Source organism: Ylistrum balloti, unplaced genomic scaffold, assembly GCF_031769215.1.
Source record: "Ylistrum balloti isolate Yb309-2 unplaced genomic scaffold, AGI_CSIRO_Ybal_v1 Utg370032, whole genome shotgun sequence".
Classification (NCBI taxonomy): domain Eukaryota; kingdom Metazoa; phylum Mollusca; class Bivalvia; order Pectinida; family Pectinidae; genus Ylistrum; species Ylistrum balloti.
In genome coordinates, this window is record NW_026782094.1 from 645001 (window position 1) to 660405 (window position 15405).

The 15405-nt window shown below is 35.5% G+C and overlaps 1 protein-coding gene and 1 non-coding gene across 2 annotated transcripts in view; one reads left to right on the forward strand and one right to left on the reverse strand.

Annotated features, from left to right (window-relative positions):
• Positions 1–5245: 5245 nt before the first annotated feature.
• Positions 5246–5317, reverse strand: Trnaa-ugc (transfer RNA alanine (anticodon UGC)). The gene has a single exon. It is a non-coding gene; the product is annotated as a tRNA-Ala (tRNA).
• Positions 5318–12594: 7277 nt separating this feature from the next.
• The window catches only part of LOC132548887 (uncharacterized), a 33624-nt gene continuing 30813 nt past the window's right edge, over positions 12595–15405 (forward strand). Inside the window, exon 1 of the mRNA XM_060212785.1 lies at positions 12595–12903. Within this exon, the coding sequence (XP_060068768.1) occupies positions 12880–12903 (24 nt within the window). The 5' untranslated portion in view covers positions 12595–12879. The remainder of the gene's footprint in view (positions 12904–15405) is intronic.

Genomic DNA, 15405 nt, shown 5'->3' on the forward strand with positions numbered 1-15405 from the left:
ATGGTCTATTATACACAACAATCTATGGTCTATCATACACAACAATCTATGGTCTATCATACACAACAATCTATGGTCTATTATACACAACAATCTATGGTCTATCATACACAACAATCTATGGTCTATTATACACAGCAATCTATGGTCTATCATACACAATCTATTATACACAACAATCTATGGTCTATCATACACAACAATCTATGGTCTATCATACACAATCTATGGTCTATCATACACAACAATCTATGGTCTATTATACACAACAATCTATGGTCTATTATACACAACAATCTATTCTATGGTCTACACAAACAATTATCAATCTATGGTCTATTATACACAATCTATGGTCTATCATACACAATCTATGGTCTATCATACACAACAATCTATGGTCTATCATACACAATCTATGGTCTATTATACACAACAATCTATGGTCTATCATACACAACAATCTATGGTCTATCATACACAACAATCTATGGTCTATTATACACAACAATCTATGGTCTATTATACACAACAATCTATGGTCTATTATACAAAACAATCTATGATATATCATACACAACAATCTATGGTCTATCATACACAACAATCTATGGTCTATCATACACAATCTATGGTCTATCATACACAACAATCTATGGTCTATCATACACAACAATCTATGGTCTATTATACACAACAATCTATGGTCTATTATACACAACAATCTATGGTCTATTATACACAACAATCTATGGTCTATCATACACAGCAATCTATGGTCTATCATACACAATCTATGGTCTATTATACACAACAATCTATGGTCTATCATACACAATCTATGGTCTATTATACACAACAATCTATGGTCTATCATACACAACAATCTATGGTCTATCATACACAATCTATGGTCTATCATACACAATCTATGGTCTATCATACACAATCTATGGTCTATCATACACAACAATCTATGGTTTATTATACACAATCTATGATATATCATACACAACAATATAGTATTACTATCGATGAACGATAAACTGCAAATATTCGGAAAAAGATAAAGAAAGTGACACCATATCATGAAATAAACCTTAGCATACTTTATGAAGTGATAAACCTGACAGGAATATAGAATCATTTGATGAAAAGGACTGTTCATAAGTGCAAGTTCGAGTCATCTCATATTTGAATGTGTTTCAGATAATACAGTTTTACCTGAAATAAACAGTTGCATTTGTTATGTTAATCAGTCTGAACATATTATACAGGATACATCTCGCTGTGGTGATTTGGTTTGTGATATCATTATTGTTATCATCATTGGAGTTATATACCATTCGGTGATGAACTGTCATGAAACCATACAATGGAAGATATCAAACATACAATTCCTAGCATCTGACTCTCATATATTGGCGTCAATTCAATTACTTGTAAAGAAGGATAGACAGAACAGTATTTAGTAAGGAGGTAAGGGTCAGTAATGGTACGAAGGTTAAGATAAGTTAGCATAGTGTTTGAAAAACACATTAATCAACGCTCAACTTGTCCGGAATTCTATATCTGATAGCATGACATTTTATGTTCAGTTAATTCTATGATAAAAGACTCTCGTATTTTCCCCCAGACAACAATTTCATTTAACGATTTAAGAAGTACGGTTGTTTCTTTTTTACTATGCTGGTTCACAATAACCTAGATTTACATGCCACGTGTCACCTAAAAAGGATGACATGTTTACCAACCAGGAACAACTGCTTTATATTATTTTCTGATCCTGTTTTAAAACATTTCTAATATTTCTTAATATTTCAGCGATGAAATAACCCGATAAAAAACAATTCAGAGTATAAGACAATATATTTAATTTCATTGTATATGGAAACGAAAATTCTTATATGCTCACACGCCGTCAGGTTTGAGACATTATCCCTTTAATATATAAAAAAAAATATATATATTTCATATTACTGGGAGTACATATACATGTTTTTAATACTAGTCTCGGTAATTGCTACGTCTGGCTCAATGCAAAACATAGACACAACAATTAGGGACACAATAATTCGACATATCTTGGGAGTTATCGTCAACACAGTAAGTCTTGAAGAGAAACAAAAGTGAACACGGAACAGTTATTATAATGTTTACTTACATGTTTACCTCAGTTAGGGTCTGATTGGAAACATGTCCTCCTTAGCTTCATATAAGAAGATTATACTACCCTCCGCGGGGAAGCACCTATAACAAGGACCGACGGGCCTGCATCGCTCACTTGTTCTGCAACGTACAAAGAAGACCATCATTCGGTTTCAATTTATGGAATCTTGAGAAACTACATTCCACAACGTCCAAGTGGACCAAAGAAATTCATTTAAACAAACCGGTGGCCCTTCGCCCATCAATATTATATTAGTGCCCTGGGATTATATATTATTTCGACGATTTTAAGACGTTTGACCCATGCGACCTTCAGATTTGGTCATTTATTTGAACAAACGTGGGAACTTTTATCTTATGATACTACATGTTCATATCAGAAACAAGGCCTCCTGGTAATCGAGAAGTCGCTCGAAGATCTAAACACATCTGACCCATGCGATCTTGAAAGTAGATTAAGGCCATTCATTTGAAAAAACAAATGGTCCAATATCAGTAACCAGTACCCTCTAGATATTGGGAAGAATCTTTTTGAATACAGCTGTATGGGGCAGTTTACTTCATTGTCTGGCTCTACTGTACCGAACTCTAAATTTACATTATAAAGTGTTGTTCACATATATATATATTGAAAAATTCTCATATTACAGTTTCTACGTGCTGGAGTTTCCTTAAAAACATAATTAAAAATAGTTTTTTTTCCAGCATCGGTGATCACATAACATTAAACTGATACCTGCATATTACACGACCTTTGGCAAAGATAATATATTAATATTTCCTTTCTCGTTTTGGACTCAGAGGCGTAACAGAGACAGAAATATGTCGCTTAGATATAACCATGGATATCTTATAAGCTACACTTGACTGATAAACGGAGAAATTGACAGTGAGGTGTCACTTATCTACATTAACATTCCTAAAACTTTATCTGTTGTCTGATAACGAGGAGCAGTAATGTTATTCAATGACTTAGACTAGTCAGTTCCACAAGACTACTATTTATGTGAATGAAAGATATCGCTTTAAAGATAGGGAAGACACAGGTTGAGTGTTCGCGAGGTTGATTTACTGCCTGGCCAGTGAGCAGTGTCAGATCAGATCAGCTGTGTAAATATGAAGTGAAGTTATGTGGCTGTTGTTGTAAAATTAGCATTGTGAGCACGAGAAATAATGTGGTTTGATTCCAGTGAGCCTGGCATTACATTAGGAAATTAAAGAAAATTATTAATTACCACGGGGATGTTTCATTAATTCATAATTGAATGATTCTAGTCATTGCTATGTAAATGTAAATGTGAATTTGTGATTCAATATTGTATGTGCCAACGTAAAAAGACAATATGATTTTGCGTAGGTTAATAACTTAAGCTTGAGGTTGTTTTCCTCGTCTATTTATACAAGTTATATCAAACATGTATTGACAGTACAAGTTACGTGTATATCGAAGTAGTACATAGTCACGGATACCACCTAATTGAACATTTGTTCTCACACGCTACAATCAAATGACGGAAACAAAATCTTCAGAGACATGTTCTCGTCTACCTTCTTAATTAATATATGATAATTATAGCGAGGGTGTTTGTAAAATACTCGAATTATTGCATTGCGTTTGATTTTGAGGCGTTGCGATTTTTCTCTAAAATAATTTGCAAAAACGCCATTCTGTGATCGACTCCAAAAAATAGAAATTCAGTAAGGAACTTTCAAGTAGTGACGACTGGCGAGTTTCGTTTCATCCTTTGCAGATAAAAAGATAAACAGAATCGCCTAGCTTTATTGGTCAACGCTTAATGCAACACAAAAGATACAATCCTTACAAAGTAGGCACTCACAGATTTCCTGTGCTATTCGTTATGACAAAAACACCCAAGTGAAATAAGCGCTTTCCAACCAAGGATAATCAATATGGCCTAATAATTACTTTAATCTTTCAGAACCATTGACGAATACACCTGCCAGATCTATTTTTGCTGTATTCGGCAGTGACGTAAAACAGCTGTAATTCAGCACGTGCGGTAATTCGGCAGAATTACTCTCTGAATTTACTTAAATATTACTTTTAGATTTAAAAATAGTTGTTGAAATAAGCGATTTTACATGTTGTAATATACATGATGATTTTAAAAAAAAAAAAATCATAAAATCGCTGTTGTATCATATGAAGTTTGGAACTATGTTTCCGAGCGGAGCCATTTATTTGGCGTCCGTCAAGAGGCAAAATTCAGCATAACATCAGCATTAGGTAAACACAGATTGAAGGCCAGGACTGTTTCAGTTTCAATAGTCTGATTAGCAATCAGTGTTGCTGGATAAATAAAATACATGGTCAGTGTCTTAAAATATAAGCTGTATCATTGGCACAGGACAGAAAGACTTTCTTCATCCTCGCCAAAGTACAGCTAATGTTTTCAGACACTAATCATGTATTCTCTATAACTGCATCATAACAACTATTTCGTCCTTCTAGGACTCGACAATGATGTTGAAGCTTAGAAGGCGAATGACTAATATCAATATTTTTTCGAAACAAATGGATAATAATAACAAGAACGTGAGCCATGCATTAAAATGCAAATAAAATTGGTACTTTTTTTTTAAAAAGAATGTCGAGCACGTGCACATTTACTAAAACGTGCCACTATGGATTAAAATGGCATGCGGATGACGGGAATAATAAATTTATCTTTTTTCTATTTCTTTCTTGTTATTTTCCAATAATAAAGTGAAACAGAGTTGGTATTTCATATATATATATATTGTTCTCCATGAAATTATCTGTATATCCAGAAAGTATTGATACATGTCAGATGTCATTGGCTTACAAAAAAAAAGCTTAGAAAGTAGGATATATGCCGTTTTCAATATGAGTTATTACAATGTCAGAATTGATAGCGTATCTAAAATATTGTCCAAACGAAGTCAAGAATTCTCGTTTTCGTCACCTGCTCACATACATGATGAATTTTGATATTAGTTGTACATCAAATAACAATCAAACAAAACTTTCAGAATTCAAATTTCAAGAATAAAAAAAAAGGAAATAAGAAAAAAATAAAGGAAAAAATTTTTGTGGAGATGCGGGGGATCGAACCCCGGGCCTTTCACATGCAAAGCGAACGCTCTACCACTGAGCTACATCCCCATCCATACTAATGTCTTTAGTAACAATTATTTTATAACATCAAGATTATTTGGAAACGAAAATTGTTAAAAAGTAGTTAAATATTACAGGTAGATGATGTTATGGGTATACTACTACTATGTGTGTATAGAAGCAGCCCAAACTGTACCGTGTTTTGACCGGAAACCAGTGATACGTCACCATTTAAATCTCGATAGTTCTGCTATTTCATTTACTTTGCTAACAGACATTCCCTAACGAAGACGCCATGGCATAATGTTAACAATAACACACACACACATACACACATACAAACATACACACATATGTCCCTCCGTTTTTCACTCTTTCAGTAGGAGCCGCGTTGTTCTATCGTAGACTGAAAGTCACAAATGTTTGAATTAGGAAATCGAAAAATGATCAAAGGGAGACAACTCTAACAAGCAATTGAACGAGTTCGCTTAGCTCTTATTACCGCAATGGAAACGTAGAGTTGGCGGTCCGAACAAACAAACGTTATACACAAACGGGAGCTGAAAACAGACAGGAGTTTCAGAAAAGTTAAGATATCAAATATCAACGCTCGAAATTCTAACGGACTAAAGGAATGTAGATCTCAATTCATATGGGAAATAGGTTGTTGACAAGTCGAGTGTCAACTGAGCATTAGTGCTTCCATAATAGATATTTAAATCTTCAGGGTTTGTAGTCTTTTTATATATCTAAATGAAGGCAGTGAGAAAAATGCATTTCATATATACATATGTATATAGATTTTTGTTTAATTTCAGGAAAGACAAAAACAATGCTATAAAATTATCCAGTAATAGATAAGTTACGTGTATTTAAATACAAGTAAAAAAAATCCAAGTTATAAGTGAACACATTCTGTTTTTGTATTTGTGTACATTGCAAAAATTAATATTTTCTTATTATCAAACCCTGTAACCCAAGTCCTACACAAACCCAATTAGTACACGCTGTACAAGTGTGATATCTTATCAGGGAAACGAAACATGTATTACGTGTTTTTTTTTCTTTAATATAACCAGTATTACAGTATGAAATGGCGCTTTCAGTATGTGGTTACATTTTCCATAAATTATATATAATCATTACAAAAGCTCGTCCTGGGTTTAATTATTTGTTACTGACTGGTTACATATTATTAACTGAAATATGAACAAGTTCATTGTATCATTTGACTATGTTCCAAATTTTTTTTTTTTTTTTTAAAGTATAATAGAAAATGAAAAGGTAATAAGTATATATGCAGTGCTTTATATTCCAATCGTTCGCAAATTCAAAAATTAACCTTTCTAATCCTTTATCAATTTTTTTTATAATACGTGATTCCTGATCAAGCGCAGACCAAAAATATCTGCTTAAACCAAATTTGAATATTTAAAAAACTCATTTAAATATGTTGTCAAATTTGGACATAGTGATGTTTAAAAGTGCTCTTTTGAGACAAAGACACTCTCATTGTCCTATCTTATGTATATTTCTCATATTGGTTGCATGAAATCGTGCATGTGGGTGTAGAGTCATTAGCATACATGGTGCTGTTTCACATAAAATTCAATGCAACGAATAAAAGCAACCTATCGAGAGGTATCCGTGATAGAAATAACTAACTACGTACCAATATTTTCGCTACAAAATAAATGGGGAAAAAGCTGGTATTTTGGAGAGATTTTTAAGCCAATTGTTTCTGGTGTAACGGATCTGTTTTACATACGTTCAATACACGTTACCTATCTCATGATACGTAATGGTATCATCTAAAAATAATCAAACGAAATAGGTTAATGGAGTGTGGAAACCGAATTTGATTGTCACAATTTACAAGATGTAATACCCGATAAGGCCAATTTAGACAATTTATGATAAATTATATCTTATATGAGAGAGAGAGAGAGAGAGAGAGAGAGAGAGAGAGAGAGAGAGAGAGAGAGAGAGAGAGAGAGAGAGAGAGAGAGAGAGAGAGAGAGAGAGAGAGAGTCACATTCAATAACACCGCTTGTATTAGCTGATGTAATTCTGAACTGATTTTGCATATAAGACAATATATTTTTTTTCTTAATTTTGGATCCCCGTATATAAGTAACCCTTATGTGAAATTCGCATTGACGGTCTTATTGATAAATATCGGTTCTGAGTGTATTAGGTACAGAATCAAAGATTGTCATAAAATTCTTCACACGAGTTACCGGATCTATATTCAGCTGTATTACTTAAATTTATCCTAAAGAGGTCGTAATCAAGACAGCTGACAAGGTCTCGCAAATGGAAATTAAGTATGTTTAATTTACGTCAACCCCGTACCTGTAAGCATCAACTATATATTATTTCTGTCTTACAGATAACAGATTAAAATGAACTGTAAATATCTGCGTCATCCCACATGTTTGTAGTTGATAAGAAAAAAGAATTTAACATACGTCGGAGACACACTGAATTTTCAGAGATTTGAGATCCTCTATATTAACATTACATTTTTCATCCCAAACACTCAACGATTATATTTGTTTTATATTCTAACGGTTCTCGCATGAAACAGAATTGAAAAATAACACGTGATCTCTCTTCAATTACAAATATCTATAAAGTAACCATCCCACGGTTAAGAAAAACAAACAAACAAACAAACAAACAACAGTAAGGGGATTCGATCCAGGAACTTTTTAGGTCGAGAGCGGATATCTTACAATTGTGCTACCACTACGATACATAAGATTAGGAGAACATTTTGAAATCTTATTTGTTCACTCCAAATATCATCAAGACCTCTCCTTATAAAAGTACTCACATATGAACAACTGAAGTCACGTGACGGCATGAAAGATAACTACACATTAACAAACAACTAAATGAAACATTTCCATTGAAATCAAGGTTTACGTGAAAGGTATCTGATAACTTGGTAAACCAAACAGTCTTTAGATTAACACGCCGTACTAACGGCTCTTCTGAAACCGGATCACAACTGTTTTCATAGCTTCGCTTTCGAATTTCGGTGTTGAAAGTCCATTTCTAAGGATTCGGTGTGGTTTACCAATGAAAACACCCACCAGATATATCTAACCAATTTGACAAATTTCTAACGTATCGTGTCACTATGGAGATGACGAAGATTATTAGAGCCATGTGATTTAATATACATACCCAGGACATTGTATACTTTAATGTATCATTATCTTCAAATGAACTTTGCTTCATGTAACTTTAGGAAGTAGCAGAGAAGTGTACATCATTCTAATCCTGTTGTGCCTAATTGTCAGTCCACTTCCGGTGTCGAGAACACCAGATGAGTGAATAGTGATGGGGAACATGTGTGGCAACGAGAAACGGGATCCCAGTACAGACTCGTACGGTGACAAACTGTTGAAATATGTCACCATTCCCGTCTCAACTCTACTCGGAACTGTGACGCTGATCGTGCTCTACCTAGGTAAGACGTACTCAAAAGCATTATAGTGAATTATTGCTTATTGTAGGTCCTCAGTTGTAGTTTTCACTGCATATGTTGTTATAGTATTGTAATATATATTTTCTATGAGTTACGATCTAAATGATGTCTTCACCTAGAGTACTACAATCACTGTTTCTCTGGTAAAGTTGCCATTTAGAAACCTATTTTCGAAGTTCAATTTGTTTTACCTAAAGAATAATCTATTGTTACATTTTTAGCCTTTATAGAAAATTCAATGACAATATGCAGTATGTTTATCGTGCGTGTGTGTATTTTTTTAAATTTTACTTTATTTTTTTTGGGGGGGGGGGGGGGTTTAGGGGGTGGAGTGGGGTTGTGTTTGTTTATGTTTTGTTTTCCTGTCCATTTGAATAAATACTATTAAATTAAGACAAAACACTAATCATAAGTATGTCACTATTTCAGAAAAATACAGTTATCATATTTGTTGCCTTCTTTTACCAGTTGACAAAGTGTCGTGCTATTCAAGTACAGGAATCGGAAACAACTACATCGGCTCAATTGCAGAAGACCGCTGCTTCAACAACTTCAGAGTGGCAACATTGTCCGGATCAAAATGGACGGAAGAACGGCAGCTGATGCATAAATTCTTTCCTATTTTGCTGTTGTGTCAATCTCTATCGTTTGTGGTACTCGCAATTCTCTGGGTTTGGTGTTTGTCCAGGGATCTGACCAATCAAATCAGTTCTGTGATAGATTACTGTGACAATCTCACAGAATATTATCGCAAATACGACAAAGGCCTGCGAAAAAGCGTAACGGAAGCAACACTTCACAGAGAAATTGATAACTGTTTAGAATTTTTGATCTGCCTCCTGATGAAAAAGGCCAAAACACTATACATTTTGAATATGGTTAAATGGGGAAGTCTTGTTTTACTATGTTCTGTTTGGTTTATTGGCTATTTCGTCATTGTCCTTCCAGACCTGGTCATATTTGAGAATAGTTTTTTCTGTCTGTATGATGATGTTCCAGGTGTTGGTCAAAAGGTCGCCGAATGCACCATTCCAACCTCAACATTCCTTCGCGCTGTGTGGTATATCAACCAAGTTATATTAGGACTTCTCTCATTGGTCGCTTTGTTTCATGTAATGGAACTTTGTAAGAAGAAGAATTTCTCGTCGTCGTTTTTCTATAAAACCATTCCAGGACTTCAAGATGGCCGACTTTCAGAGTGTGTGGATTTGTACTATAACCCTCGCTATATCTCCTTTCTCTCGCGTTTTTGTGATTCCAATATCCATCTGTGTATTGATTCTGGACTCTCCAAATCTTTAGCCCGGAAGTACGGATCTCCGGACGGTTGGACGCCGGGAAAAGAAACCATTGTAGATAAGCATTACCCAGTCATACAACCAGAGCAACTGAAGAGATTTAGGCAATCTTCAGAGGAATATTTCAAAAAAAGAGATCGAGGCAAAGCGAAAGTAGTCAAAATCGTAAAGGTGCATCCGGTGTCGATGCAAAAGCAAAACATTTCTGGTAAGAAAAGCACAGCTTCCAGGAAGTCAAACATATCATCCAGTAAAAGAACTGAGACTTCAACTTTGACTTGGAATCAGTCGGTATATATGACGTCACATCTCCTTGGCAGGAAATTGGAAAAAGATCTGAGATCACTTCGATCGTCTAAAGATCAGAGATCAATCGATTCCACTCCGCGAACTCCTCGTAGTAATATTAAACTGGAGGATTTATCTATAAATATGACATCCCCGAGAGCGCATATGGATTACAGACCACGTGACACTGGTCAGTATCCGACATTCACATCGAGGAACAGGGAATTCAACCCAGATGCGTACAACCTTGATTTGACAATTCGTAGAAACCATGCTGCTAACTTGAACACATGGAAGCCATAAGCAAAACTCTTTAGTGTAATCGTTGTTACTCCCCTTTGGAACAGGTCTTCACTTTCCATCCCCTACATAGTGTTAACATATGCATTTTGTTAATCAGATCGTGTTAATTAGCTCCGGAGAGACTTATTTAGATATTCATGTCGTATTCGGCTTCACACAGGTCAACTTCATAAGGCCAACTGATATCATTTGTATCATGTAAAAGTTCATTTGGAAATAAACGTAAACAAGATTGTTGAATGAAGGGAAATCTTTACATAACAAAATCACCAAGAAAATACCAACATAGCAACATAATCATAATCCAAACTCCATTCCATAAAACTAGGGCAAAGCATGAAAAAGAAAGATTTACACGAAGACTTGTGGAAACGAACAAGGAGAATATGACCACGTGTTCCGGAAGAGTAAGCGCCTTCTGCTTCATCGAATTCACTTGCCAGGTAATAATTGGCTAATATAAGTAAGTAATGTCACGTTCTCAAATGAGAACAAGGTATAAAACAACAGAACAAACAGACAAACTACCGAGCACCAAATTCATTCAGTTTCGTGTTACACAAAGGAATAGAACATTTCTCAATGAGATCACTATGGCGACCATAAAACTTCGCCATAATTTTCATCAACTTGCATTTTTTAAACCCTTGAGATACGAGATTGTCTGTCAGTTGACGACGTCTTGCACGAAAATCGTGATAATGGGAACAGTCCCTTGAATATCGAATGAACTGTGATATGTAAATAATATAGGTTGGAGATGCAGATAAATTGCTATCCAGAAATGGAAAGCTGGCAACATTGAAATTAATCCATCACGTTTGTCATACAGCTTGATGTGTTGGATTCATTGTAGAAAAAGATCGTGATAAGCAGCTGATGTAAAAGAATATAAATATCCTAAGATGGCGACGTCTATTTATTTTGAAGCAATATGCATAAGTACAAATAATGAAATCCATTTAAAGAGAAGAAAGATTGCTCGGCATGTAACTACCAACAGTCCTTACGTAAGTGTTAGGGTGACATTTACCACTAAACTGTCTTTGTGTAGGTGGTAGGGTGAGATTGACCACTAAACTGTCCTTGTGTAGGTGGTAGTGTGAGACTGACCTGTAAACTGTCCTTGTGTAGGTGGTAGGGTGAGATTGACCTGTGAACTGTCCTTGTTTTGATGGTAGAGAGAGACTACCAGTAACTGTCCTTTTGTAGGTGGTAGGGTGGTATTGACCAGTAAACTGTCCTTGTGTTGGTGGCAGGGTGAGACTGACCTGTGAACTGTCCTTGTCTAGGTGGTAGGGTGTGATTGACCAGTAAACTGTCCTTGTGTTGGTGGCAGGGTGAGACTGACCAGTAAACTGTCCTTGTGTAGGTGGTGGGGTGGTATTGACCACTAAACTATCTTTGTGTAGGTGGTAGAGTGAGACTGACCTGTGAACTGTCATTGTGTAGGTGGTAGGGTCAGATTGACCAGTAAACTGTCCTTGTGTAGGTGGTAGGGTGACACTGACCTGTGAACTGTCCTTGTGTAGGTGGTAGGGTGAGGTGGACTAGTTTTTTTGCTTGGTTTATCGCTCCGGGAACACCCTGAGTGATTTTTTTTTTGGGGGGGGGGGAGGGAGGGGGGAAGTGGGGATTCTTGTAGTAGCTGTGGCAACTCAATGGACTTTATACAGGAGAACATCATCCATCGAAATTTTTTTTATTTGTTGTTTTGTAAGTTCAGTCGTCAGATATTATCTCTCTCTTATGTATTTACAGGCAATGTAGTGACCGTAATGAATTAAATTTGACATTTTCTAGAGAGGAAATGATTAAGTAAGGACATCCGCATCTGACAGGCTATTTGTAGTGTTACAGTGTTCTGTATAAATAAAACATGGGATGTATGTGTCGAGAAACAGACTTTTGTATCGAAAAGCTTTGTTGAGCATAATTCTCTACAAGCTGGTATTTATCTTCATCATATTGATTGGGATAGGTGAACTATGATGTACTGTTAGACCAACGGAAGTAGAACAAACGTGGCCATCTCTCTCTCTCGTTACCTGTAAATCATTTCTAGCAACCCTGCAGGTGAGAGAGGGCGGGACAGTCACTGGTTTATAAGAATAGACGAACGGACATCACTGTATCTCTGCCGCAGGACATGCACATTCGGACTTATTAAATCGAAAGTAACGGCACTGACCACTGGTCAAGAGGAGATCTTTATCCGTATTATGTGGTCACGCTGGGCCGTTCAGGTATGTAGATCTTATATTGATATTTGTGAACACCTTTATGGCAAATTGTGATGAACGTGTAGGCAGTCTGACACTAAACGTCTAAGATTGATACAGGTAACGAGTTTATTTGATAGGTGTGTTGATAGACAGGAAAGTATATCGGCGTGAAACGTATACTAAATCTACCTGTGAGTACACTGTCGTTAAAGCTCTACCTGGCTATTAAAGCATCACACAGGCGTTGTGATCAGCCAGGCGTGTCCATGTGTCTAATCACCGTAACACAGGTGTGGTACAGGTATAGAGGTGGGGTTACCGGTGTACAAAACTGGCTGGGTCGGGAAGTACGGTAGTCTGTTACGACTGGATACATCTAGCAAGTATCGGTGGGATTGCTAAACTGCGCTACCAGGTAAGAGTCGTGTGTATGTTTTATCTCTATAAGGCTACACATTTATAATGACATATTGTAACTTAAACAGGTTTCAATTCTGACCAGTATCAAATTTCTTCAAAGGTTGTACGTTACACGTACAATCGAATTCCTGAATTCTAAATGTTAAGTTTAAGGAGTTTATATATATATATACAACTTTAAAATCGTATCCTTAATTGTACACTATGCATGTTAATAAGATCAAATTTGCATAAGTTTGTATAAATCACAGGTCTTTTGATGAATACAACCACTTGATATAGATTAGAAGGTGTAGGTTGTTATATATCAGGCGAGGTATCATGTAACGAGTATCTCCAGATTTAGTGCAAAACAATCCTTTTCCTGTCTGCTATTTGATGCACACAAATAAATACAAATACATTTATTATCTCACTGCCTGATTTTTGATACATCCACATGTATGTAGAAAACATGAAGATGCAAGCTGACAAATGCAGTATAAACAAACAATTGAATGACCTTACATGTCACGTTTGTGTTTTTGTAATTTTAATTGTTTTAATTACAGTAATGACACTGCATGTTGTGTGTTTTAGCACATGTACTGGTATACGTTGTGTAAATGATTCTGCACAGCTTAACACACCTCGATTAACTGTAGGAATTTCCAACGTTATATACGACAATGTAGAGTTTGTGAAGCCCAACTTTATTTTCTATTTAATAACGCGGAAGTAATTTAGCTTGAATTTTACTTTAGTGGAATTGAGATAGTGCTGAACATTTAAAAATAATATTTGATATCAGTTTGCATGGACAATAATTCTCAATAATGTATGTTGTAGTTATATTACCGATAATTAAAAAGTAATATATCGCGTGATGGTTTGCATAATAAAGCTATTAAACTAAACATATTTCCTTGAACATTTCACAAAAAATCATTGGATATTATACATGTAGCAACATTTTTAACCTAAAATATTCTAATCCTAAGATATCTCAGATGTCAGTTGGTAGGGAACCAATTTTTGTAACATTAGGTGAAAGAGATATCTCAAATATCCACGTGTTGTATTCTATGTCCTCTTACCAACACCCCCACCTCCCCCACTAAGTGCTTCGTATGGCATGCGACGGTCCTCCCGTAGTGTGCTGAGATCGTTGCGAAAACCAGAATGTTCAAAGGCTGACAAACCCAACAATAAAACAAATAACAATCACGGGTTTGTGAGTAAGTGTGGTCATGTTGATTAATACAACATTGTTGACATGTGGACTGTTACATTAATTAGTCTGTCTCGATAGTACGTGTTGCCTGTTACACGTCAGTATGAATGGTCAATTGTACCGATGTCTTACTGTCCAGTTAGGTCACTGTATCCTGACCTAAAAGGTACATGTTGTTCTGGCCGGTCAGCCATCTATCATACAATGTATCAGTACATATATATTTCGATGTACACGAACACAATGAACGTATGTGGGGATGCAGCCTTCAAAACAACCTACTTCATTCCTATATACATCCTATACTAATCTTATAATGCTCCAACCTACTTCATTCCTATATACATCCTATGATAATCTTATAATGCTCCAACCTACTTCATTCCTATATACATCCTATATATACTAATCTTATAATGCTCCAACCTACTACATTCCTATATACATCCTATAATAATCTTATGATGTTCCAACCAACTTCATTCCTATATACATCCTATACTAATCTTATAATGCTCCAACCTACTTCATTCCTATATACATCCTATGATAATCTTATAATGCTCCAACCTGCTACAATCCTTTATAATCCTATATATAATAATCTTATAATGCCCCAACCTACTTCATTCCTATATACCTCCTATGCTAATCTTATAATGCTCTAACCTACTTCATTCCTATATACCTCCTATGCTAATCATATAATGTTCTAACCTACTTCATTCCTATATACATCCTATAACGGTATAACGGTAGAAGGCAGTCTTGTACCAAAACCAGATCAGAAATGTAATTTATGAAATCGTGGTTTTCCAGATTGAATTCCTGTGGTAAGGGATGATAGGACAACATTAAGTGAGTCAGGGCTCCATAATGTTAATGACTTC